Source organism: Tamandua tetradactyla, chromosome 2 (genome assembly GCF_023851605.1).
Source record: "Tamandua tetradactyla isolate mTamTet1 chromosome 2, mTamTet1.pri, whole genome shotgun sequence".
NCBI lineage: Eukaryota > Metazoa > Chordata > Mammalia > Pilosa > Myrmecophagidae > Tamandua > Tamandua tetradactyla.
The window spans coordinates 213,683,150-213,707,217 of NC_135328.1; the positions used below are offsets into that span (position 1 = coordinate 213,683,150).

At 47.0% G+C, this 24,068-nt stretch overlaps 2 protein-coding genes across 8 annotated transcripts in view; one reads left to right on the forward strand and one right to left on the reverse strand.

Annotated features, from left to right (window-relative positions):
• Positions 1-10,561, reverse strand: part of CLCN6 (chloride voltage-gated channel 6) — a 71,435-nt gene extending 60,874 nt beyond the window's left edge. The window contains exons 1-2 of the mRNA XM_077151298.1: positions 10,240-10,561; positions 9,405-9,464 (exon numbers count right to left, since the gene is read on the reverse strand). Coding sequence (XP_077007413.1) covers positions 9,405-9,464; positions 10,240-10,326 — 147 coding nt within the window. The 5' untranslated portion in view covers positions 10,327-10,561. The remainder of the gene's footprint in view (positions 1-9,404; positions 9,465-10,239) is intronic.
• MTHFR (methylenetetrahydrofolate reductase) lies at positions 10,306-24,006 on the forward strand. Of its 7 annotated transcripts, none has more exons than XM_077151307.1 (12): positions 10,306-10,498; positions 13,042-13,287; positions 14,427-14,665; positions 15,448-15,558; positions 18,321-18,514; positions 19,204-19,454; positions 19,714-19,848; positions 20,087-20,267; positions 20,549-20,731; positions 21,680-21,781; positions 22,819-22,938; positions 23,232-24,006. In XM_077151307.1, exons 2-12 carry the CDS (start codon positions 13,055-13,057, stop codon positions 23,427-23,429), a joined length of 1,947 nt encoding a protein of 648 aa, XP_077007422.1. In that variant the 5' UTR covers positions 10,306-10,498; positions 13,042-13,054; the 3' UTR covers positions 23,430-24,006. The 7 variants fall into 7 exon arrangements, with proteins under 7 accessions (XP_077007422.1, XP_077007420.1, XP_077007421.1 ...); XM_077151305.1 differs by lacking the exon at positions 10,306-10,498 and adding an exon at positions 10,591-10,691; XM_077151306.1 differs by lacking the exon at positions 10,306-10,498 and adding an exon at positions 10,613-10,691 and having other exon boundaries at positions 13,045-13,287.
• Positions 24,007-24,068: the final 62 nt, after the last annotated feature.

Below are 24,068 nucleotides of genomic sequence, written 5' to 3' on the forward strand. Positions count from 1 at the left end.
ATGACATATAAAATCCAGAAGGCAAAATAGTAGAAGAAAGTACTACCCATGCAGTAATAACACTGAATGTTAATGGATTAAACTCTCCAATCAAAAGACATAGTCTGGCAGAATGGATTAAAGAACAGGACCCATCTATATGCTGTCTCTACTCAAAGGACACAAGGCCAAGGACACAAATGACATTTACACACCAATGTTTACAGCAGCATTATTAACAATAACCAAGAGATAGAAACAGTCAAAATGTCCATCAACAGACAGTTGGCTAAAGAAACTGTGACATTTACATAACATGGAATATTATGCAGCTGTAAGACAGAATAAAGTTATGAAGTATGTAACAACATGAATGGACCTTAAGGACATTATGCTGAGTGTGATTAGCCAGAAACAAAAGGACGAATACTGTATGGTCTCACTGATATGAACTGACATTAGTGAATAAACTTGGAATATTTCCTTGGTAACAGAGACCATCAGGAGATAGAAATAGGGTAAGATACTGGGTAATTGGAGCTGAAGGGATACAGACTGTGCAACAGGACTGAATATAAAAACTCAGAAATGGACAACACAGTATTACCTAACTGTAATACAATTATGTTCAAACACTGAATGAAGCTGCATATGAGAATGATAGAGGGAGGAGGGCTGGGGCATAAATGAAATCACAAAGAAAGATAGACGGTAAAGATTGAGATGGTGTAATCTAGGAATGCCTAGAGTGTATAATGATAGTGACTAAATGTACAAATTTAAAAAATGTTTTTGCATGAGGAAGAACAAAAGAATGTCATTACTGCAGTGTACTGAAAACAGATGGTACTTAATATTTTAAAATTTCAACTAATGTGTGAGACTAAAGCAAAAAATGTTTATTTGGTACAAATCTATACTTTGACTGGTGCATCTCCTAATATAACTTATGTAGATAGTTGATTGAACACCTTAAGTACATGGAACTTTGTATAGGACATGAGATTTTGTTGGTTTGTCCATGTGATGCCCTGATGAATCCCAGAGGGATTTGATCAGTGAGTGGAAGAGTATTTGCAAAGTCCCCTTCGGGGAAGGGTGAGAATGGGGGAAAACTCAATTTCCCCAAGTTGAATTCTTGATATTCTCACAAGCAGTGTGGACAACCACAGCTATAGGCTGAGCCCCCAGTCTTGGGGTTTGTTCATATGAAACTTGACCCCACAGGGGATAGGTCAAGCCTACTTAAAATTAAGCCTAAGAGTCACCCCCAACAGAACCTCTTTTGTTGCTCAGATGTGGCCTCTCTCTCCAGCCAACACAGCAAGCTGACTCACCACCCTCCCCCTGTCTACGTGGGACATGACTCCCAGGGGTGTGGATCTTCCTGGCAGCGTGGGACAGAAATCCCAGAATGAGCTGAGATTCAGCATCAAGGGATTGAGAAAAACTCTAGAATGAGCTGAGACCCAGCATCAAGGGATTGAGAAAACCTTCTCGACCAAAATGGGGAAGAGGGAAATGAGACAAAGTGTCAATGGCTGAGAGATTCCAAACAGTCGAGAGGTTATCCTGGAGGTTATTCTTATGCATTAAATAGATATCACCTTGTTATCCAAGATGTAATGGAGAGGCTGGAGGGAACTGCCTGAAAATGTAGAGCTGTGTTCCAGTAGCCATGTTTCTTAAGGATGATTGTATAATGATATAGCTTTCACAATGTGACTGTGTGATTGTGAAAACCTTGTGTCTGATGCTCCTTTTATCTACCTTGTCGATAGATGAGAGGAACATATGGAATAAAAATAAATAATAGGGGGAACAAATGTTAAAACAGATTTAGTTTGAAATGCTAGTGATCAATGAAAGGGATCAGTAAGGGGTATGGTATGTAAAATTTTTTTTTTCTGTTTGTTATACTTTTCTGTTGTCTTTTTATTTCTTTTTCTGAATTGATGCTAATGTCCTGGGAAATGATCATGATGATGAATATGCAACTATGTGATGATATTGTGAATTGCTGAGTGTATGTGTTGGGAATGTTTGTTTCTTGTAATTTTTTTTAATTAATAAAAAATTAAAATGTAAAAAAAAATGTGGTGTATACATACAATAGAATTTTATGCAGCAGTAAGATGAAATGAGGTTCTGAAACATATGAAAATGTGGATGAACCTTGAGGACATAATGCTGAGTGAAATACGCCAGACACAAAAGGACAGATACTATACGATTTCACTAATATGAGCCCCCTTAGAAAATGTAACTCAGAGTCTTAAAAAGTAGAATATGGGGGACCTAGAGATAGTCCGAAGCTCGAGAAGAGGGATTCGTTAAGTAATTTGTACAGACTTGTTAATGAGGTTAGATTTAAATGCATGGGAATGATTAGAGGTGATGATGGTTCATTAGGTGGGTTATAAGTAGCAGCGGCATACTGAAGGCAAATATGATAGAAAGGGGTTGTTTAGAGCCATGTATCTCACTGATTACCACTACAAATACAAATAAATTATTGCATGAACTATTTCAAAGGTGAGACACTTGTAGAAGGAGTTAATAATAGAGGCATATATGGGGAAAACTACGTATTGTATGCTATGGGCTGTTTAACATGAATACCATACTAGTACAACAATACTAGGGTTAAACAGTTGGGCAGTGGGGATGAGTTAAGAGGAGTTTGGGATTTTTCTCTTTGGTATAGATGTGCCTGTTGTCTTTCGCTTTGGAGCAATGAAAATTGTCTAAAATTGAGAGGATGATGATTGTACGACTAAGGATACTATGAGACACTGTTTATTTTGGATAGAATATATATATGAATTATATATATATATATATACACACACACACACATACACATATGAAAGCAAAAAGGTAAACACCAAAAATTAGAAGTAGTAAACACTGAGTTGAAGAACTATGGGTGATTGTTTTCTTCTTTAAACTTCTCTGTAATTTCCAAATCTTCATGGTGATCATGTATTACTTTTATAATTTAAAAAATACAAGATATATTTAAAATTTAAAAAAAGAAAACACCTTTTCTAGTCTCTGTAGGGCAACCTTTACAAGAGCTCGCTCCTTCAGGGCGTACTCATATGGTGAATTTAGAGACTAGCTCGAGGTCAAGGCATAGGGGTCGCCCTGGTCCCTCCTGCACGTCTTGTCTTGGACATGCACAATGTGGCCCTGGCAATTCCTCGGTGTGCCTGGGTACGTCTTCTCAGGGAAACAGTTTTCTCACATTCCAGGCACTACACTGTACATCCTGCAGCCAGCAATCCCCTGCCCCAGGCAGCCACTTGACTTCTCTCCCACAGCGTTCTGCATGAGAGCCTCTGAGTCACCTTCCACAAGCGGGGCAAGTTCTGGGACGGTGAGTTCCCAGGCCACCGCGAGACAGACTGGGCCAGATACACATGCTCCCAGTACGTGCAAAACGGTCACTCTGCTCCCTCCAGAACTGGGGCCAGGGATCTGCACAGGAAGCAAGGGGGCTCCATGCCAAGCAGCTGAGGGGTGGGAGAGGGGCCAGCCAGGGCCCCAACAGGTCCTACCACTTTAAGTGGCCTTTTTCTTGATTCTGTGCTCACCCTGCCATTGCAGCCTTTTAACTAATTTCCTGGAACTTTGAGAAAGATATTTCTGCCAGTTCTTGCTAGTTGTTCAAAGCTTCTGTGGGGAAAGAGTACTGAAGCATCACAATCTGCCATTGTGATTGGGGTGAGGCCCAAATTGTTTTTTTTATTTCCTTTAACTATAACTTTTTTGTGCAGTAAGCCTCTATGAGAGAGAAGTTAGTCACAAGACATACTGGTATGAAGAATATTTTATAACAACTTCCAGTTTATGTTAGGCAAAAACATAGAGTTAGCCCGCTCCCGTAACTTCATTTAAAGCAGCATTCCTTAAGCCCTGCTTTACAGAACCCATTATCCACAATTTGCAGACATGCCACAAAAATTCAGAATAACAATTCAAATGCAATAACTTTATTTCTTTGTCTTGTGAGAGAACCAGCAGTTTGGCAACAAAAGAAAGAGACTACTGATTGGCTCTCTCCTTCTATCAGATGTTCTCACCTACACATCAACTAAAGCACAAGGGATGCTGGCCTGGCAGCCACACTCCCAAATAAGGATTTAAAACCAATGAAACACAGGTGTGACGTGATAATTTATGCCATAGATATGACTATCTAGAGAAAGTCAAAGATCCTTTTTCAAAAGGGTCCTGCGGTATCAAAAGGGGACTGATTAAACAAATAAATTATAATATATCCAAAAATGGAACACTGTGCAGGAATGAAATAATTATGCTAGGCTGATATGGATAGATGTGGAAAATGTCCAAAAATCATTAAGTAAAAAGAGCAAGATGTAGAATAGAAATTTATAATATAATCCCATTTTTATTAAGCAAAATTAAGATTATGTATTACATCAGCATGCATAATGCAAAAATATCTGGGAAAACTGTTAACAGTGGCCATCTCTGAGATGGTGTTTTAGGAGGTATTCACATCTGCGTTCGCTTGAAATGTGTACAGCAAACAGCGTGTACTTTTTATGTTTTAAAAATTCCAGAAAGGGGGTGCACAGTGGTTCAGTGGTAGAATGTGTGCCTTCCGTGTGGGAGACCTGGGTTCGATTTCCAGACCATGCAACAACAACAAACACGGAAGAAGGATCTAGCATGTAAATTCAGCAAAAAGTCTCAGAAACATACACCCTCCAAATGGGTTCCTAGGCCAGATAAGTCCTGAAACCCAGAGGGACCAACCTCTCCAGAACATCAAATAGTTCCATCCCCATCCCATATTATTGAAAGCTCTTTCCAATTTGAAAAAGTTAGAATGAGCATAGCAGAGACTGGGAGAAAGATCAAAGGAGAAGGTGGTTATAACAGAGAAAATAGGATTTAATAAATGAGTACGACTGCTGAATCACTAGATTGATATTTCTTTTCATCTCCACTATTTTAGAGTAGCTAAAAGGAAAAACCTAAAACTGTGGAACTGTAACCCATACCAAACTCTGAAATCTGTTCTATAACTAATAATTGCAGTAAGCTTTGAAATTTATTGCTTTTTGTATATGTTATTTTTCACAACAAAAAAAGTTCATATATTTATATCTATATCTATATCTATCTATACATATATAAAGTGAAAAATTCAGTGAGTGGAAAATTCTTTTGCTGGGAAATTAGACTCATCATGAGTGATTAAATTAGTATATATTGAATCAAAATGACATCGTATTCTAGGAACAAATAAAGAATAAAATGTTGAAAAATATGAATAGCCTTCATATCAAATATGCATGGAAATGACTGGCCAATTAATAATTTGCTTGACGGTTTTATCTCACAATGCTATGGCTCCTTAAACATGTCGATGGTATTTAGATGTCTACAACAGGCCAATCTATAGAGACAGAAAACAACCAGTGGCTGCCTAGGGCTGCGGGGGAAGGATAATGAGGAGTGACTTCTAATGGGCCTGGGGTTTCTTTTGGGGGTGATAAAAATTTTCTAAAATGAATTGTGGTGGTTTCACATGGCTCTGAATAATCTAAAAACCACTGAACTGTACACTTGAAACGGGTGAATCGTGTATGTGAATTATATTTCAAAAAAGCCTTTAAAAAGGCATTTTGAAATAACTGTAACACTAGATCATCAATCTTTTCTCTTCCTTTTTAATAAATGAGTTAGGAGTTTAACACTTTGGAAATGTACACCAATGGAAAACATATTCCATTAAAACCAGACAGTGTTATTTCTCCTTTGTAAATTACTTCCTTTGGTTTGGGGGAATAACAACTTTTTTAAAAAAATAAAATGTTTCGGTGTCCTGTAAGGCTGCTGAATGTAGTTATGAGCAAAAAGGTACCGGGTCATGGAGGCAAGTGGGGCGAAGTGCAACCCTAACTCAGCCTGGAAGGGGCAGGCTATTCCTGAGATCGGGAAAATAGGCTTACTGTAGCTGAACTCAGCAGTCTACAGGAAGATGTTACCAGACCTTAACAGTTCTGATGATAACAGAATAGCATCAAGAACACCCTGTGGTCCAGTGAATCAATGACTTTCTTCTCAATATGCAAAAGCCTGACATTACTAAGGATCAGCTAAGTAGAGTCTTGAAGACCCTACACGCAAGCGCTTGCACAGCAGTATGTAAATCTAACCGCTGACACTGGAGCAACAAGATTACAGGATTGAAAAATTACTTGTGCCCTCCTCATAAAGATCCAACATCATCGCTGACCTGACAAGAGTGAATCACGTGCCCATTACTTAGTTTTTGACCCCCTACTCCTTTTCCTTTACCTGTAAAAACCCTAGCTCACATCCCCACTTTGAACTGATCTTGGGAAGATTCCTTCAGTTTCTTGCAAAGTGCACAGGCAATAAATCACCTTCACACTGAGAGACATTTCTCCTTTGTAACACCGGGCTAGGCGGGCCTTTCTATGGAAAGAGCTATGCTTGTGGTGTCACACCTTGTCCTCATACCTTCAAATGGCCTTGAGCCTTTTACTCTAATTGCTTTGCTGGGAGGGGTGCCTTTTTCCAACTTGAAAGAGCAGTATAGGCTCTGTGACCTGCATGAAAACTGCCTTACAAGATCCCACAGATAGTAAGTAACTATTACATTCAAACCATCTTCAATATAAATGGATGTCAAAATGGGGATTCTGACATCTTGTAAGACCTCAACTCAGCTAAGAAGAGTCAAGCAGGCAATGAACTCTTTCTGAGGCAGGAAGGAGAAGGAACATATTTTAGAAAGATTTTCAACAGAAGGATTTCCTACCAGACTCTTAGTAAGTAAAATCTGAGTAGACTATTCTGAGTAAATGCCCAACTGAATTTGCTTGCACACAAAGGAAATGCCCTCGAGAAGCTCATGCTTGGAGATGGTTAGTTGAGAAATATTAACGATTCACATGAAAGCACATTAACCCATAAAAAGTATATGTCAGCATATAAGCTGAAAGCATGTGCATTTACAAAGAAATATATGCGCAGTTTAGCAGAAGGAGTGAAGGAGCCTTGGGAATGGAAGGGTGGGTGGGGCAGAGAAGCCTTGGGTAAGCACCCAAGGGGTAGGACGAAAAGAGTCTAAGGATGATACCAGAGGGGGCACAGGGGCACAGCACAATTTGGAGTGTCTTCTAATTCTTGCAAACGTCTCAGCTACAAAAAAGGGCCCCTCTTGCAATAGGAAATAAATATTTAAAGAAATACGAGAAACTACGTCAGTGGAAACCATACTTTTGGATACAGTAAAGGCAGCACTATCCGGGGAGCACATTAAACTATACCACAATGCTACAACTGGTAAAATCCAGACTGCAGAAAATTCCAGAATCCCAATTATTTCATCTAATAAATTGCAAGAGAAAATAAAGATGAAGGGGTGTGACAGTTAGGTTCAGGGGTCAGCTTGGCCAGGGGATGGTGCCCAGTTGTCTGAGCAGACAAGCACTGGCCTAACCATTACTACAAGGATATTTCATGGCTGGTTGCCAAACCAGAAGACAGGTTTAGTAAACTGTCAGTCTGGTGATTGCGTCTATGATGGATTACAACTATGATAAACTAAGGGTGTGTCTTCCACAAATGAGGGAATCTAAGCAGTTGGATGTGATCCAATCAGTTAAAGACTTTCAAGGGAGAAGAGAGGATTTTCATTCTTCGCCAGCCAGCCAGCCTCCCCTGTGGAGTTCGCAGAGCCCCCTCATCAGAACTGCCAGCCTCACAGCCTGCCCTATGGACTTTGGACTCTTTTGTCCCTAAGGTTGTGTGAGACACTTTTATAAATCTCATATTTACAGATTGCGCCTGTTGGTCTGTCTCTCTAGAAAACCCTGCCTAATACAAGGGGGAACCTACAGGTCAAAAGAGATTTAAAGGACATATCAAACAACTGTAATGGGAGGCTCATATTTAGACTGGTTCAAACATGTTTAAAAATACGTGTGACTAGAAATTTTGAACACTAGATTTTTGATGATACAGAGAAATTACTGTTATTTTTTAGGTGTGATAATAGCATTGTTTAAAAAAAAAGTCCTTATCCTCTACAGCATGCTGAGTCATTTATGAGTGAAATAATACGATGTACGGAATTTCCTTTAAAATAATATGTGAAATGGGACATGCACATGGGCATGGATGAAACAAGATAGGCCAAGTGTTGAGTAACTGTTGATGCTGGCTGATGACTGCATGAGGGTTCAATATACTGCTCTATCTACTTTTGTATATATTTAAAATCCTCCTTAATAAAAGTGAAAGAAAACAAAAAGTCCCAAATTGCACTATAAATTTTTAAAGTTACACTGAATTCTACAGCAAATGTAAGATGAAAAGTTAAAAAAAAAAAAAAGTCTGGTTATATTATTGCCCAGTATAGAAGATTTTTTTAAAAGCCTATGTGACTTTAAACAAATACATGACTAAATCCACTTCTGGGAATTAATCCTAAGGAAACAATTAAGGATGAATAAGAAAGGCTGCTGATCGCTATACCATTAGTCACAGAAAAGTAGGAAGCAACTGGAAATGGATTAAATAAATTGTAGCACAATAAAATACTATATGCATCTAGTTCAACAGTTAATGTAGCAAAGTAGTATACAAAAATGTAATCAAGTGGGGGGGAGGACAGGTTAAAATGACACATCCAGTCAAATCTTACTCTTGTCACTTAAAAATTAAAAGGTATGTAAACACCATGGGAAAAGATCTAAAAGAACAATTAGTAAGGTACTAGATTTTTATTAAGATTTTAACAGCAGTTACCTTTTAATAAGTGAAATTATGAGTTCTTCTCTAGATTCTTCTTTGTTTAAATAGTTTAAGGAGTCTGCCATAACCATGCCTTACTTTTGTAATTACAAAAATCTAGAAAAAGTCATCTTGAATTGCTTAAATATTAAAAAGTCACACAATGTTAAGTTTCAGTTTAGCAGCATTGGCCTTACTAAACACATGCACACTCTTAAAAGTTTCATACTTGAAACTGGGAACTACAAGCCAGAACACTTCAGTGAGAAGCTGAAAACTAAGTTATTTCAGAAGGGAAGCAAGGCTTCCTGGTTTGACAACCATAATGAGCACACAAGGTTGGTAGCTTTAACAGTGGGTCTCTACAAGTTGTATTAAGGACAGATAGTCTATCCAAATTAAGAATCATAGATCTATGAAAGCATAAAGACATCCAGACTTTGTTTGGGAGTTAAGGTGAGAAAAGGGCTTGATAAGCAGCCCCCTGCCCAGAGGTAAGCCACCTCCGTAGGATCGAACATCATCAAAGAGCATCTCCGGTGGATATTCTAGTGCTTTGGTTTGAAGAGACCAGGCCACTCACTACTTAAGTTACCCAAGTCAGTATCTAAGGGTCTCACCTCATAGTCTTTCCTTGGAAGGATCTCATCATCCTCCTCCTGCGTTTCTCCAAGAATGGTCTAGAAAAACAGACCCACAGAGGTTAAAAACGGAAAGAAACAGAAGTATTTACAGAAACCAGTCGCTAGTTTTAAAATCATCTGGAGCCATTATCATCAAAATGGGAATAAGATCTTTAAAAAAGTGGAGAGGGGAGGGAGTGGTGATATGGATGAGGACCTAGTGATCAGCTAAGCTCTTTATTTCTATTGGCACATTCTCCAAATAACTACTTTAGTCTGCAGGAAAGCTCAAAGACGTCCACTATCAGCTGGGGGGGGGGGGGGGATCAGGTTCCAATTTGACAATGCACCGAATCTGAAAACAGAAGAGAGCTGTCAACTCTGGGAACACAACAACTCAAGTTTTCCCAGTGTGCTTTGCAGAGGGAAATCTGGATTGTCAGTGACCCAAAAAGAATGAGAGAGTCAGTGAGAAGGGGCTGGAAAAACTAAGCCCGGTGCAGGATAAGCACCGAGACCTAGGAAGGGGCTCATGCCGAAAACGCTTGTTTCATTCAAAACTCCTTTCAAATAGAAATAAAAGGAAATATCGATGAGACAGACTGCAGCTGGCCTGGGCCATCTCCCTCCGATTCCAAGGAGGGATGATGAGGGACGACCCCAGACTTGACACATGAAGAGAGGCAGAGGCTTCCAGAGCCCAGGTTGTGGTCTCCAGGCCCCACCCGCTGCCACCTGCGAGCCCAGCTCAGCCCGGCCCCACCCCCGGCAACGCCTCCCGCCGGTTCTTAGCAACCACCCCCTCCCCAGCCCGGCCCCGCCCGCTTCGTACCAGCTCCTCCGGCGTGCGGATTTCACGCTCACCGCAGCAGCAGCACCACCTGCAGCAGCAGCACAGGGACCCCCTGCACCCCGCCATCTTCCTCCTTTGCTGCCACTCCGGACCCCTCCGCCAGCCCCCTCCCCCACCTAGAGCCACGCCTCACGTGACTGGCCCGGGAGAGTCACGTGGCCGTCTCGAGCTTGGGGACGGAATCAGGGAGTGGCTGAAGACGTGTGGGGCGAGGACCCGCGTCACATGACGGTGGAGGGTGAGTCTCAAACGAGCCGCCTGGGCGCGGCCATCTTGGGGGCGGGGCTCCCGCTTGCCCGCCCCGCGGGTTTCCGCCGCTCTCCCGGCTTCCCTTGGCAACCGGCCGCCGGCACCGCGGCCTCCCCCGCGCGCCCCGGCAGCGACCACCCTGCTGTGGCGTTCGCGCGCTCGGCGCTCCCTCTGAGGGAAGGGTGAGTGACGGCGGGCCGGGGGTCGTCATCTGGGAGGGAGACTCCGAGCCTGGAAACACCCACCCGGGGGCGGGGACTTGCTTTGGGGCGGGGAGCTTTGGAGGCGGCCCGCCCCTCTAAGTGGGGGGGGTCTCCCGCCATCTCTGCGCGCGCCGAGCACGGAACCCGGGCACTCCCCCCAATGGCTGCCGCCCCTCAGGGGCCCCAATTCTGAGAGGCTCACTTACAGCCCCGGGGCTCTGGGGGCCCGAGCCGGCGGTCTGTGACTCTGCATGGCGGGGCCGGCCTTGGGCCCGTGGCCCTGCTCCCATCCGTGACCCAGTCATCCAGTGACTCGATTCCCGGCCCTCGGGCCACCCGGGTCCGGGAGGCGGCTTCCGCCTCCAGCCTCTTAAACCTGCCTCTCCTCGGAGCACCGGAGGGAAAGAGGCGTGGGCCGCTGGCGCTGCCGTCTCCGATGCCCGCTGCGTCCCGCGGCGCCCGGATGCCCACTCAGGCCCTTCTGGGAGGGGTGGGCTCCTGTCCCCCGGCTGCCGGCACCTCGCACAGACCGAGTGAGCGCTCAGTAAATGGCGGGGGTTTATTCTGAGAATGGAGGGCAGCTCCTAACCCTCTGGCTCTGGGTGATTGTTGGCAGTTGTTACCTTGTGCTCAGCACTGGGATACCACAGGAAGAGAACCTGCCAGGTCTTAAGGAACTAAGAGATGGGCAGGGACGCAAACCTAATAACCTACAATCACAGCACAGGGTGTTCAGGGAGCCCAGCTTAAAATAGATCAGTAGTGAGCGTTGATGGAAAAAGGGAATATGGCACGTGCCTGGCACTACTAGGAATGCAATAAATCTTTATCTTTATTGAGCAAGTGAAAGAGGAGATAATTTATAGGTGGATCACCTGGCTCTTGAATGAGGTCCTCTTATGAATGTGGGGGAAAGGCAAGCCAGGCTGATTTTACCACTACCCCCTCTCTCATTCCTTCCCCACAGTCTCCACTGAGAATATGGGGCTTTAGGTCAGAATCCAAATGGGCGGCCCCAGGTGAGGAAAGCTTTGACACAAGAGTTCTTAGTCTGGTCCCATGACACCTTGACTTTGATGCATACTTGTGTGTTATGTGTATGAAGTGTTTCAAGGGAGCGAAGCACTGAATTTCGCCGGATTCTTAAGAGTCAAGAAACCCAAAATGCTTAAAGACCCTGACTTAGTGGACATTCCCTGAAAGGTCTGAACTTGGCCTGGCGGTCCCTCTGTTGCCCCATGCCACCACATACTGAATTTTCACTACCGTGTTTACACATTGCTGTGCAAAAGCAGCATTTTTTTTTAAGTATTTGTCTTATTTTCCAGCAGACTGCCAAATGGTGCTGTGTTGGCTGTTGGCCTGCCTGTGGATGCCATAGTCCATGGCCTTGCACATGTGCAGTCACTATAATTACTTTGCTTTCAGTGGTGTGTGTAAGGAGCACAGCCTGGAACGCAGGCATAAATGGGACAGCCTTTGATCTCAGTTGAACATAAATTGATGCCCTGGCTGAACAGGGTCTGACTACTGTTGAAATACTGTCAAGCTTTAGCCCGTGAGCTCAGAAATAATCTGGCTGCTCCTCCATCCTACATGCAAACAGTTCTGAGTAATAGGAGATGTTACAGGCAGGGCCAGGCCCAGCTATTCTTGCTTTGGAGAGTGATCCAGTGACCCTGAACTTTCGGCTGGCCTCTTCTCAACCAACCCCAGCAACCTCCGACCCTCACACACGCCCTCCTCCCATCCATCCCCTCTCCTTCCTTCTTAGTGGGAGCCTTAGTCCTCCCTTGGGCCTGGGAGCCCTGCCCCCGCCCCGGCTGTAGCTCCGGGCTCTTCCTTTGTCATGGCTCCGCCCAGTCCGACAGACCCGCAAGGAAGAAGGCTCCTCTGTTCCCTTCCACCTACTCTGGGTTTAAGCTGACAGAGATGGACCATCCAAAAGACAGCGCCCTCCCAGTGGGTCCCCGCTGCCCCTTCCTGGGAATGTGGACCTCGGAGGCCGGCAGCAGGAGGCTCTCTGTGCCGCCCTCCATCAGGTAGCTGTCATGGAGCAGCCATGGGCTGAAGGAGCATGTTTGTGTCGATTGGGGGCTGTCATGCATGGAGCCAGCCAGTAGAGGAGCGCAAAGCTTTGTGTCTGGAGGCAGGTCAGAGCTGTGGAGTGTGGAGCCGCTGGGTGGGGGCAGCGGCAGCCTTACCCTCTCCGCCCTTCTTCCTGTGTGGAAATATAATGTCTCCTGAGGGACTTGCCACTCGGGTGCCTGAATGTGCTCGGCTTGGCCGCCGCCCGCCCTCAGACATCCCCTGCCCCCACCCTGTGCAGCAGGAACCCCGCCATGGTGAACAAAACCAGAGGGAACGGTGGCCCCCACCCCCGTTCGGAGGGCAGCAACAGTGGCGGCGAGAGCTCCAAGGAGAGTTCGAGATGTTCTACCCCCAGCCCGGACCCTGAGCGGCATGAGAGACTCAGGGAGAAGATGAGGCAGAGGATGGAATCTGGTGACAAGTGGTTCTCCTTGGAGTTCTTCCCTCCTCGGACTGTGGAGGGAGCTGTCAATCTCATATCAAGGTGAGCTGAGAGGAGAAAGATAAGGAGTGTGGCCCGGTGCAGGGGGATGGTGAACGGTCACAGCAGGGCTGCGCTTTGACCCGGCAGTACAAGGCAGCCAGAGGGGGTGGAAAAGAGCAAGGGCGGAATAAGCCATCTGATCGCCAACTTCTCTAGCGTCCCTAGAAGTCCCTCTAAACGTCAGGACTTTTTAGACACACCCTTCTTAGAAGCCAGTGGGTTAAAAATGTTTATTCTCTCAAACTACATTCTTTGGAGAATGGGGCTGGATCATGGGTACAGTCTAGGAAACCCCAAAGCAGTTCCTTGGAGAATGTTTTCAAACTAGTTAGGAATTTGGATAATGGCACTTGAAGTCTTGAAATGCCAACTGAATTACTTCAGCACTTCATGAATTGCAGTTTCTTGTTGCCTTTTGCTGTTTGTATCTCATGTGTCTTTAGAATCACGGTTTTGAAGTTTAAAGGTTCGTAGATGCTTAATACACCATGTTTTGGCCAGGAACTATATACACATGCGTGGCTTTCTGGTCACGCTCAGGAACTGTGGCCTTGGTCTGTGGCACTATTGGCTCCTACCCTGGGGTGGGGGTGGGGGTGGGGAGCCAGCAGGAAAGGAGCCCGTGTCCGCTGCTCCTCTTTTTCCCTATTCCTAGGATGAGTGTCTACTTCCCACTCTGAGGATTCCTCAGTCCTTGACTATCGAAATGTCTTAACTCACCCAAGATGATAATTGTGCAAGCACTCTGAAGAGGCTGAATGCCACACAGAGTGGTGGCATTGCTGTTGTATACCATCACCATAATAATAGTAATTGTTGTTATCGTAATAGCTGCTCACATTTATTGAGTGTCCACTGTATCCCAAGCACTCATTTAGGTGCTATGGAGCCATCTATCATGGTATCATCTGTGTTATTATGAAACAGGTTCTGTTCTTGGCCACGTTTTCCTGATGAAGAAACTAAAGCTTAGTGAGGTTAAGTGATTTACCCAGGGTCACATAGCTCTGGAGTTGCAAAACCAGGAGATGAACACAAACTGGTCCAACTCCAGAGTGCACGTTCTGCTTCTCTAACTTCTCGGCCCTGTAGAAGGCTGCTTCCCTAGGAAGCCCTCTTCAGAAAGAAATCCCCTACAGGTTTGACCGGATGGGGGCAGGCGGCCCCCTCTTCATAGACGTGACCTGGCACCCAGCTGGGGATCCGGGCTCAGACAAGGAGACCTCCTCCATAGTGATTGCCAGCACCGCCGTGAACTATTGTGGTCTGGAAACCATCTTGCACATGACCTGCTGCCATCAGAGCCGGGAAGAAATCACAGGCCATCTGCACAGGGCCAAGCAGCTCGGCCTGAAGAACATCTTGGCATTGAGGGGAGGTATGGAGCCAACTCTGCCCTACTCTCTGGGTTTTATCTCCTGATAGCCTCTGCTGTCGCTGGAAGGGTCTCAGTTTCCCTGGGTTCCCCACTGAGCGTGCTTAGAGTCCCATCATTGCCAGTAGAAGCAGAGACGTTGTGGGCAATGAGTTTGCTGTGGGTGCTACACAGATGGAGCCACCTCTTGACCTCGACGTAGTTCAGTCAGGAATATGGTTGATGCCTGATAACCTCTGCCCTGGCCGCACACAGTTTCATCGATCTCTGGCTGCACCCAACTCTTGACCCAGTTCGAGAGTACAGTTTTGGCATTGGCCCCAGGAGTGAGAATTGCTGGTTATTCCTCTCGTGCCTGTTGTCATTTGGGTCACCCAGATGTGGGAAGAGAGAGGCTGATGGGTGGGACCTTGTGGCCTCATGCCACCCATTGCAAAGCTCTTTCTTCTCATTTGAGGTGAATAGAAAGTTCTCCCAGGAAGCAGGAGCTCCAAGAGAGTGGGAGAGTAAACAGTCGGGTTGGGAGAGGGTTTGTGTAGGGAAGGACTTTCAAATCCTCCTGGCTAACTGAAGGGCACCACCCATCTCCTGTTCACCACTGCTGACACGGAGTCTGTACTCAGGAGATGTCTGACAGCTGGCGGCTTCCACCAGATGCTGCTGGGAAGGGGAGGCCCAAACCTCAATCCTATGAGGTCTGTCTTTCAGGAGCTCAACATTCTGGGTGTTGGGGCAGGGAGAAGGAACAAAAGTCCCAATGACCATGACCTTCACCCACCTTGTAGACCCTGTAGGGGACCAGTGGGAAGAGGAAGAAGGGGGCTTCAACTATGCTGCAGACCTGGTGAGGCATATCCGGAGCGAGTTTGGTGACTACTTTGACATCTGTGTGGCGGGTGAGTGGCTGGAGCATCCCAGCAGTGGGGGAGGTGAGGGGAAGAAATGGGATACCTAGCCCTGGTCTGAGGTACAGAAAGCCGGTCAGGATTCATTCAGGTCATGGTTATCAGGTACCCTGTGGGCCTGGAGACTGCTGGATAGGGGAGGTACACAGGTGAATTAAACCACGTCCTTACCCTCATTCTGTCATGCACTGCCCTCCTCACCCTGCCACCACCCACTTCAGTTTTTGTTCCTTGCCTATTCATGTGCCTAGCCTGCTTCCAACCCTCTTCTTTAAGGCAAAAAGGGATCTTTATTAAGAGATCCCAAGATATGGGGGATCTTAGGACCCATGGTTAGAAAATGACGTCAGACCTCATGAGGCACTGGAACCCCAAACTAGGAAGCAGTGCCATCCCTCCTGCTCTCTGGGGAGAGTCCCATCTCTTCTTTGCACTGCACACCTGCTTCAGGCTTCACCCTGTAGGCCTGTTGTGTGTGCCTTTCCACGTCCATGACCAGTCGTCTGCTCCTGAGCACACCTGGTGTAAGTGCCAGACGCTAGCCCAGACTGACAGGTCTCAGCTCAATTCCAAATTCCTGGGTGAGAGAATCTGATTGACTCAACTCTAGTTCCATCTATGTCTTGGTTTGGCAGGGCTGCTGTGACAAGTATACCACACTCTGATTGGCTTAAACAACAGGAATTTATTGTCAAAGTGTCAGCAAGGCCATGCCTTCTCCCAGAATCTGTAGTGTTCTGGTGATGGCTTTCCAGTAACTGTCACATGAGATCTGTTTCTTTCTAGCACCTCCTCTGTGTCCAATGTCCTTTCCTCATAAGGACTTCAGCCACATTGGATCAAAGCCCACCCTCATTCAGTTTGTCTACACCTTACTAATGACATCTTCAAAAGTCTATTTACAAATGGGTTTCACCCCATGACTAGGGATTAAGACTTAACATTCCTTAATGGGGGACATGATTCAATCCTCAGCAATCAGCTGTAGCTAGGGGGCCAGTTTCAATGGATAGAAACATGACGGGGTGGCCTCCCTCTTACCCTCACTAAGACTGGGTCGTCAGTTCCCCAGACAAGGCTCAGGTATACGGTGAGGCAGTGTGTGCCAGGGACACGAGGAGCTCCCTGATGAATTTGGGGCATCTTCTTGGAATGATAATTTGATGTGGAGTACCACATCAAAGTAGTCTGAATTTTAAAAAATACACCATGTAACTTCAAGGAAGTTCCTTGTTACAGATTGCTGGGCTGTATCCACAGTGTCCCCTGTCCCTGTCTGTCCGCAGTCAACAGGGTGCTCAGGTGGAGAGGTCTGGGAAGCACTGATAAGGATAAGGTCGTAGAACATTGCTCCTATTGACCGTAATACAGTCAGTTAATTAGGAAATGGGCACACAAGCACCAGAAATGGGCACGGGTGATCATGACCGGAAATGAGCAAAGCTGTGTGCTAACACTTGCTGAATGTTTTATTGTGCTTTCCTTATCACAAAGTAAATGATGAAGATCAGTGGATGAGAAACACCAAGCTGGTGAAGAAGAAAATAGTAAATCAAGCAAAATGCAAATGTAATCAACGGCTACATTTCTGCAGTTGAATTTAGATTTTACAGATACACAGTTTCAACTATCAAAAAGCTTCTTTGTTTCTGAAATTCCTACTGGAAAAATTAGCATTGTTATGAAACTGGCACTTAATCTCCTCCCTTATCCAGTGAGATGATTTTTTTTAATACCCATTTTTGATGACTTGGGGTTTAAGAATGAAACTGCCTTTCACAGCATAGTAGCTTCTGCTTGGCTTCCAGCAGCCTAGATCTCAGCTCTGCTCCCTTCCTGGCTGGGAGCCCTGCCCTGAAGAAGCCAGCAGAGCTCTCCTTGTCGTTTTGTTAAGGCCTAAAGCCTTCCCCGCTGTCCTGTCCAGTAGAGCCACTAGTTAAATCAGCCATCCAGAAAAGGGGTCATGGAGTTCATAATCTGATTCAACCTCCCTGGCAATTCTGGAATCCTGTCTTCATCGTCCTGCCAGATGGCAATCTAGCTGCCCTAGTGTTTTCAGACTTAAGGAGCTCTCCATTTTGTGGGGCTACTTGTTTGGTTGTTAAGCAGCTCTCTGAAATTAATCCAGGTGCTGCTGTCAGGGGCAACACAAAATATGACTAATAAGGGTTTAGATGTAAGGCAAGTGCTTTTTCCCTGTGACAGACCTGTAGACATTTGAAAGTAGTTACTGTGTTCTCTTTGTTATTTTCTACGAGCAGAACTTCCACTTTTTTCAGTTCTTCTTCATACACATGGTTTCTAACTTTTCACTGTCTTGGATCCCTGAGTAATTTTTTTTTTAAATCCCCCTCACCCCCAGTAATGTTGATGTTGAATTAAAAACGATATTGTAATCCAGTGCCTAGAGGAAAATCCAAATGCAAAAATGCCACCTGACCAGTACATTTTCTCTCCTGATTTACTTGGTTGGTAGTTGTAAGGGAGATGCAGCAGGACAGTGGGGCGAGTTGGGGGCAACCCACCCCCTACTCCTAGGAGAGTGGTTCCAAGGCATGTCCCACGAGGGTGATGGGGCACATACACTGAGAGCCCAGCCACTCATGCTCTGCCTCTGCTGTGCTGTTGGGAGGGATGAATTCAGACCCCTTCCCCCTAACTGAGGCAGATAACTCCCTGTTCCTGGGCTCTCTGGTTTCTTCCTTACTCACCTTGAGCAGGTGGAGGCCAGCCTTTGTCATCCCTGTTGGCAGGTTACCCCAAAGGCCACCCTGAAGCAGGGAGTTTTGAGACCGACCTGAAGTACTTGAAGGAGAAGGTGTCTGCAGGAGCTGACTTCATCATCACCCAGCTTTTCTTTGAAGCTGACGCATTCTTCCACTTTGTTAAGGCTTGCTCCGAGATAGGCATTACCTGCCCCATTCTCCCTGGGATCTTTCCTATTCAGGTGAGGGTCCGGGGGGCTGATGGACTTCCTCCAGCTCCCAACATACCCCTTGGGCATGAAGTTCTGAGCTTGTACTGAAGTTCTTCTCCGATGCTTCCTAGAGTTCAGGACGCCAGACGCTCCAGTCCTTGCAAAGTCTTGTCTTACCACCCATTTGGTTATATCTGACTTCCCCCAGAAAACAGTCGGGGCATGTATTGGAGTGGCTTGTTGTGCACTGGCTTACTGACAAATGCCTTTAACAGAGATTATAACTCTCATACTAAGTTTTGGTTAGATCAGAACCATTGGATAAGTTTTATCAGAAGATGGATATCTAAGTCTAGAAATTCTGACTTAGTAGATCTGAAATGTGGCCTAGGAATTAGTATTTTACTCCATAAATTTTGCAGGTGATTCTAATGATCTGAGGCTTGGGAGCCATTGGGTGAGATGACCACCATGACATCAATAAATTAATCTAGGAGTTAAAAGGCTGACTCAGACCCATGGCAGAAATGCTTATAGCAGGTGCTGGACTCAGCAAAGATGGAAAAAGCAAGCTAATCCCAAGCACACTCGCAGGATACGATCCGACTTCCTGAGTCGCCCATGCTGCTACAGTGGCCAGGGGACTTTGGTGGGGGTGAGTGTTAAGGGTGAGAGACAGACTGGGAGGTGGCACCACAGCTCCCTCATGTCTTGGCCAGGGCTATCACTCCCTCCGGCAGCTGGTGAAACTGTCCAAGCTGGAGGTGCCACAGGAGATCAAGGACGTGATTGAGCCGATCAAAGACAACGATGCTGCCATCCGCAACTATGGCATCGAGCTGGCTGTGAGCCTGTGCCAGGAGCTTCTGGCGAGTGGCTTGGTGCCAGGTCTCCACTTCTACACCCTGAATCGTGAGACAGCCACCATACAGGTGCTGAAGCGCCTGGGCTTGTGGACCGAGGACCCCCGGTGAGGACAGAGGCCCTGAATTCAGACCAAGGGAGCCACGCAGAGAAGCTGGGTGTAGGGAAGTCAGAGGGAAGTCCCAGAAGAATTGTGTCCTAGCAGTGGTGGCCACCCATCATGGTACAAAGCCAGTGGCCAAGCACACTTAGGGTTCCAATCTGAGGTCTACACGTCAGGTCTAAGAGCAAAGGTTCAGTGCTACTCCCTTCCTTCCTGCTCCCTCCAGCCACTGCCTGACCCTTTTTGTTCCATCCTTGCCCAGGCGTCCCCTACCCTGGGCTGTCAGTGCCCACCCCAAGCGCCGGGAGGAAGATGTACGTCCCATCTTCTGGGCCTCCAGACCAAAGAGCTACATCTACCGTACCCAGGAGTGGGATGAGTTCCCGAACGGCCGTTGGTGAGCACTGGCAGACATTCCTGTGCATGTCAATCCAGTGTCTTGGGAGAGGAAGGGGAGGATGGGGGCAGGGGAAGGTGGAGCAGGAGTTTGCATGCTTGTGGTTGAGCCCTCTAGAGAAGTCAGGACTGGAGTCACAGGAATGTGCCTCGCCCTAGGCATGTGGGTGGCAACCGTCCTTCAAGTCAGGAGCGCAAGGTCAGGAGCAGGCCTTGACCTCTTCCACCTCCTTCCGCAGGGGCAATTCCTCTTCCCCGGCCTTTGGGGAGCTGAAGGACTACTACCTCTTCTACCTGAAAAGCAAGTCTCCCCGGGAAGAACTGCTAAAGATGTGGGGGGAGGAGCTGACCAGTGAAGAAAGTGTCTTTGAAGTCTTTGCCTGCTACCTCTCTGGAGAGCCAAACCAGAAGGGTGCTAAAGTGAGTGATGCTAGGTGGGTCCCTGGTGGCATTCTCTACTCACTCCAGCCTTGGGCTAGGATGTGCCTTGAGCCTCATCTTAGATGTGGCACCTAGGCAAAGAGAGAAGGCTGAGTTGGGAAATCACCTGGAGATGTTTATGGAGGCAAAGACTGGGTCTCTGCCAGAGAGGTTGACGGTCAGGGAAGGAGGGAGGCTTTGAGGATTGACTGTTAGAGGGAGAAGCTGGATGGCAGATCTGACTGCTGCTCTAGCCCCTACCCATGTGCTTTCTCTCGCAGGTGACTTGCCTGCCCTGGAATGATGAGCCCTTGGCAGCTGAGACCAGCCTGATGAAGGACGAGCTGCTGCGTGTGAACCGGCTGGGCATCCTCACCATCAACTCCCAGCCCAACATCAACGGGAAGCCCTCCTCCGACCCCATTGTGGGTTGGGGCCCCAGCGGGGGCTATGTCTTCCAGAAGGTGTGACAGGGATGCATGCAACTGATCAACACCCAGGGGTTCCTCAGAGAGTGGCCTAGAGAAGCCTTTCTCTGCTGAGGCTCTTTGTTCTGAGCAGTATAAAGAGTTAGTACTTTACATCAGAAAGATCTGGGTTCAAACTCTCTGCCACTTATTGACTCTAACACTAGGCAGGTCATGTGACCTGTCTGAGCCTCAGATTTCTCATCTGTAAAATGGTGATGGCCATCATGTTTTGGAGATGAAACGAGACAAAGCATGTAGAGTGCTTAACCCAATAGGAAGAACACAGAAAGCTTCTGCTAAGTGGGAGCAGTGATTACTATTTTGAGTTAACACCTCTCTCCTAGGACTGTAGAGTTAAATGTATATTCTGAACTGAAGACCATGGGCTCTGGAGTTAGAAAGACCTGGGTTTCAGTACTTTGCTGTTTACCACCAGTGTGGCCAAGTCACTGAACGTCCCTGCTCTAAACTTCCTCATCTGCAAAAGGGCTAGCAGTGCATACCCTGCTGGATTAGGAAAGCAGGTGATCACAACTGTTCCAGCTTACTGGGACAGTGATGACGGACAGGCACGAGGAGCCTCAGTGTCATTGTTACCCAGTACTGGGGAGGTTGGAATGTGTCACGCCTCCCTCATATACCTTAGGTCATCCCATTGGGCCTCCTGAAGTCAGCCTTCCCTAACTGTGGTAGATAATCCCTCAGCCATGTCCAGATGGAGAACTCTCACATACCTCTGCTCCTCACCCTTTGCTTATGTCCTTGCCAACTCCAAGCTCTGAGTACCTGTAGTGTCCTATGGCATGTGTTTGCATAGGACACTGCAAACCCCTGGGACGGTTGGAGGGAGGGCAGGCATCTGGCTGGTGCAGCAGAGTACACAGAGAGGGCATTTGACTAGGACCTGGGATTGACGGTGGGGCGTCTGTCTCTCTCCTACAGGCCTACTTAGAGTTCTTCACTTCCCGTGAGACAGTAGAAGCGCTTCTGCAAGTGCTGAAGAAATATGAGCTCAGAGTGAATTACCACATTGTCGATGTTAAGGTAGGCCAGGCCAGTTCAAAGGGCACTGGTCGGGGTCCTTCATCCTATGCCCCGAAACTGAGCCCAGGCCAGGCATCAAGCTAGACAAAGCTATCCAGGCCTCTGGCCTCAAAGAGCACCAGTCCAGTGAGGGAGACAGACATATAAATGGGTAACTATGAACCAGCGTAAGTGAGAAGATAAAGTTCAGCATGGGATGCTGTGGGACCCCAGAGGAGGGACATCATCTAACATGAGGGGTGAGCTTCTTGGAGGGGTCACATGTGGCCTGCATATTTCAGGGTGAAGGTGAGTTGGCCGGAAGGGAAGAAGGGCATTCCAGTCAAAGGGTAGAGGATGTGGAAAGGCATCGAGCTGCGTGGTCTTTTTTTTTTTTTTTTTTAATACCAAAAAACACGAAACAAACGCAAACATTCTTAACATTTGATCATTCTGTTCTACATATATAATCAGTAATTCACAATGTCATCACATGGTTGCATATTCATCATCATGATCATTTTTTGGAACATTTGCTGCATGGTCTATTCCAGAAACTGCTGAATGGGGACTCGGGTTGAGGCAAAAGTGCTAGCAGAAGCCAGGTCTTAGGGGTCCTGATCATCCTGATGGAACTTGGGTTTTCCCCTAGAGGCAACAGGGAACCTTGCTCCAGCATTGGAGTAACTTGGCTCTCTTTCATTTCAGGAAGATCCCAGGGCCAGCTGTATGGCTCATAGGAGCTGGGGAAAGACTAGAGCCAGGGAGGCTAGTTAGGAGCCTCTTGTGATAATCCAAGTAAGAAGATGGGCCCAGAATGGGCTCGACTAGTAGAAACAGATCATAGGGCCAGTAAGGAGAATCAGCTAGATGTGGAGGCTGATGGGCGTGTAGGGAGGTGGAAGGACATGCCCAGATGACCTCTAGGTTTTGGGCTTATGGGACAGTGCTGACTGGAAGGAAGGGCAGGTTGGGGGTGAGGGTAGGAGGTACTGAGTAGGCCTGGTGTACTGAGATTCTCCAAGCCTGCTCTTACCTCCTCACCCCACTCTGTCTAGGGTGAAAACATCACCAATGCCCATGAGCTGCAGCCCAATGCCGTCACCTGGGGTATCTTCCCTGGGCGAGAGATCATCCAGCCTACGGTGGTGGATCCTGTCAGCTTCATGTTCTGGAAGGTAAAGGAACTGGGAGTAATCCCACCCTCCCTGCCTTGGAAGGCTGGGGGTGGCTGGATTGCGAGGTCCCAAGCTGGTGGCTGGAGGACTCAGCCCCTCAGCCCTGGCAATTGCCTCACCAGAGTCTGTGTTTCTGGCGGTGACAGTGGGCCTTGTTCTATTCTTGTATGTGCCCTGGTGGGCAGTGGGCAGAAGCCTTGGGCACTGAGCATGGAACCCAGCCTGCGGGCAGTCCTGCCAACCGTGGCTTCTGCCCTGGTAACCGTGTCTTCTGCTTTGCTAACCATGTCCAGGATGAGGCCTTTGCCCTGTGGATTGAGCAGTGGGGTAAGCTGTACGATGAGGAATCCCCGTCCCGCATGATCATCCAGTATATACATGACAACTACTTCCTGGTCAATCTGGTGGACAATGAATTTCCGCTGGACAACTGCCTGTGGCAGGTGGTGGAGGACACATTTGAGCTTCTCAGCAGGCCCAGCTCAGAATGAAGACAGTAGCTCTGATTCAGGCATCCTGATGTCCTCCGACTGGAGCTGAGGATAGGTGCTCTCAGCTCTAGCTGTGAGGCCTTGGTCTTTTGAGGGGGAGCATCTCCATCTTACTGAGAACCATGGACTGGAGTGGAGCACACTGTCCTCTTTGGGGAAGGGGGAGCCCAGGGAACCCTCACACCAGGGCAGGCCCTAGATACTAGGCTGAGAATCCAGATGAACTTGCACTCAGGTCCTCTGCAGGATGGGTGACATGAACATGGGCAATGGCGTCTGGGACACTGCAGAAGGAATGTGGCAAGGTGACGGTGCTGCCCCCTTCCACCTCCACGACGGTGGCAGCTGGGGCCTGTCCTACTCAATTAAGGGGCAAACCCCTACCCAACCTACCTACTTGCTGGCCAAGGTGTGGGCCCCTGGAGGCTGAACCCCACCAATGCAAGCATGTCTTGACACCTGAGAGCTCAGCTGGGTTTTTCACCTTTCTACAATGCTACTTTTTGAAACAGTTGTTTCTGTGTTTGGATGGCCAAGAGGAAGTGTTCTTTGAAGGTTAAAAGTAGTCTGACCTATTGTTCTTGGTGGAACACTTGGCCTTCCTTTTTTTCACCTTTGAGGGATGTGCCTGCACCTGTT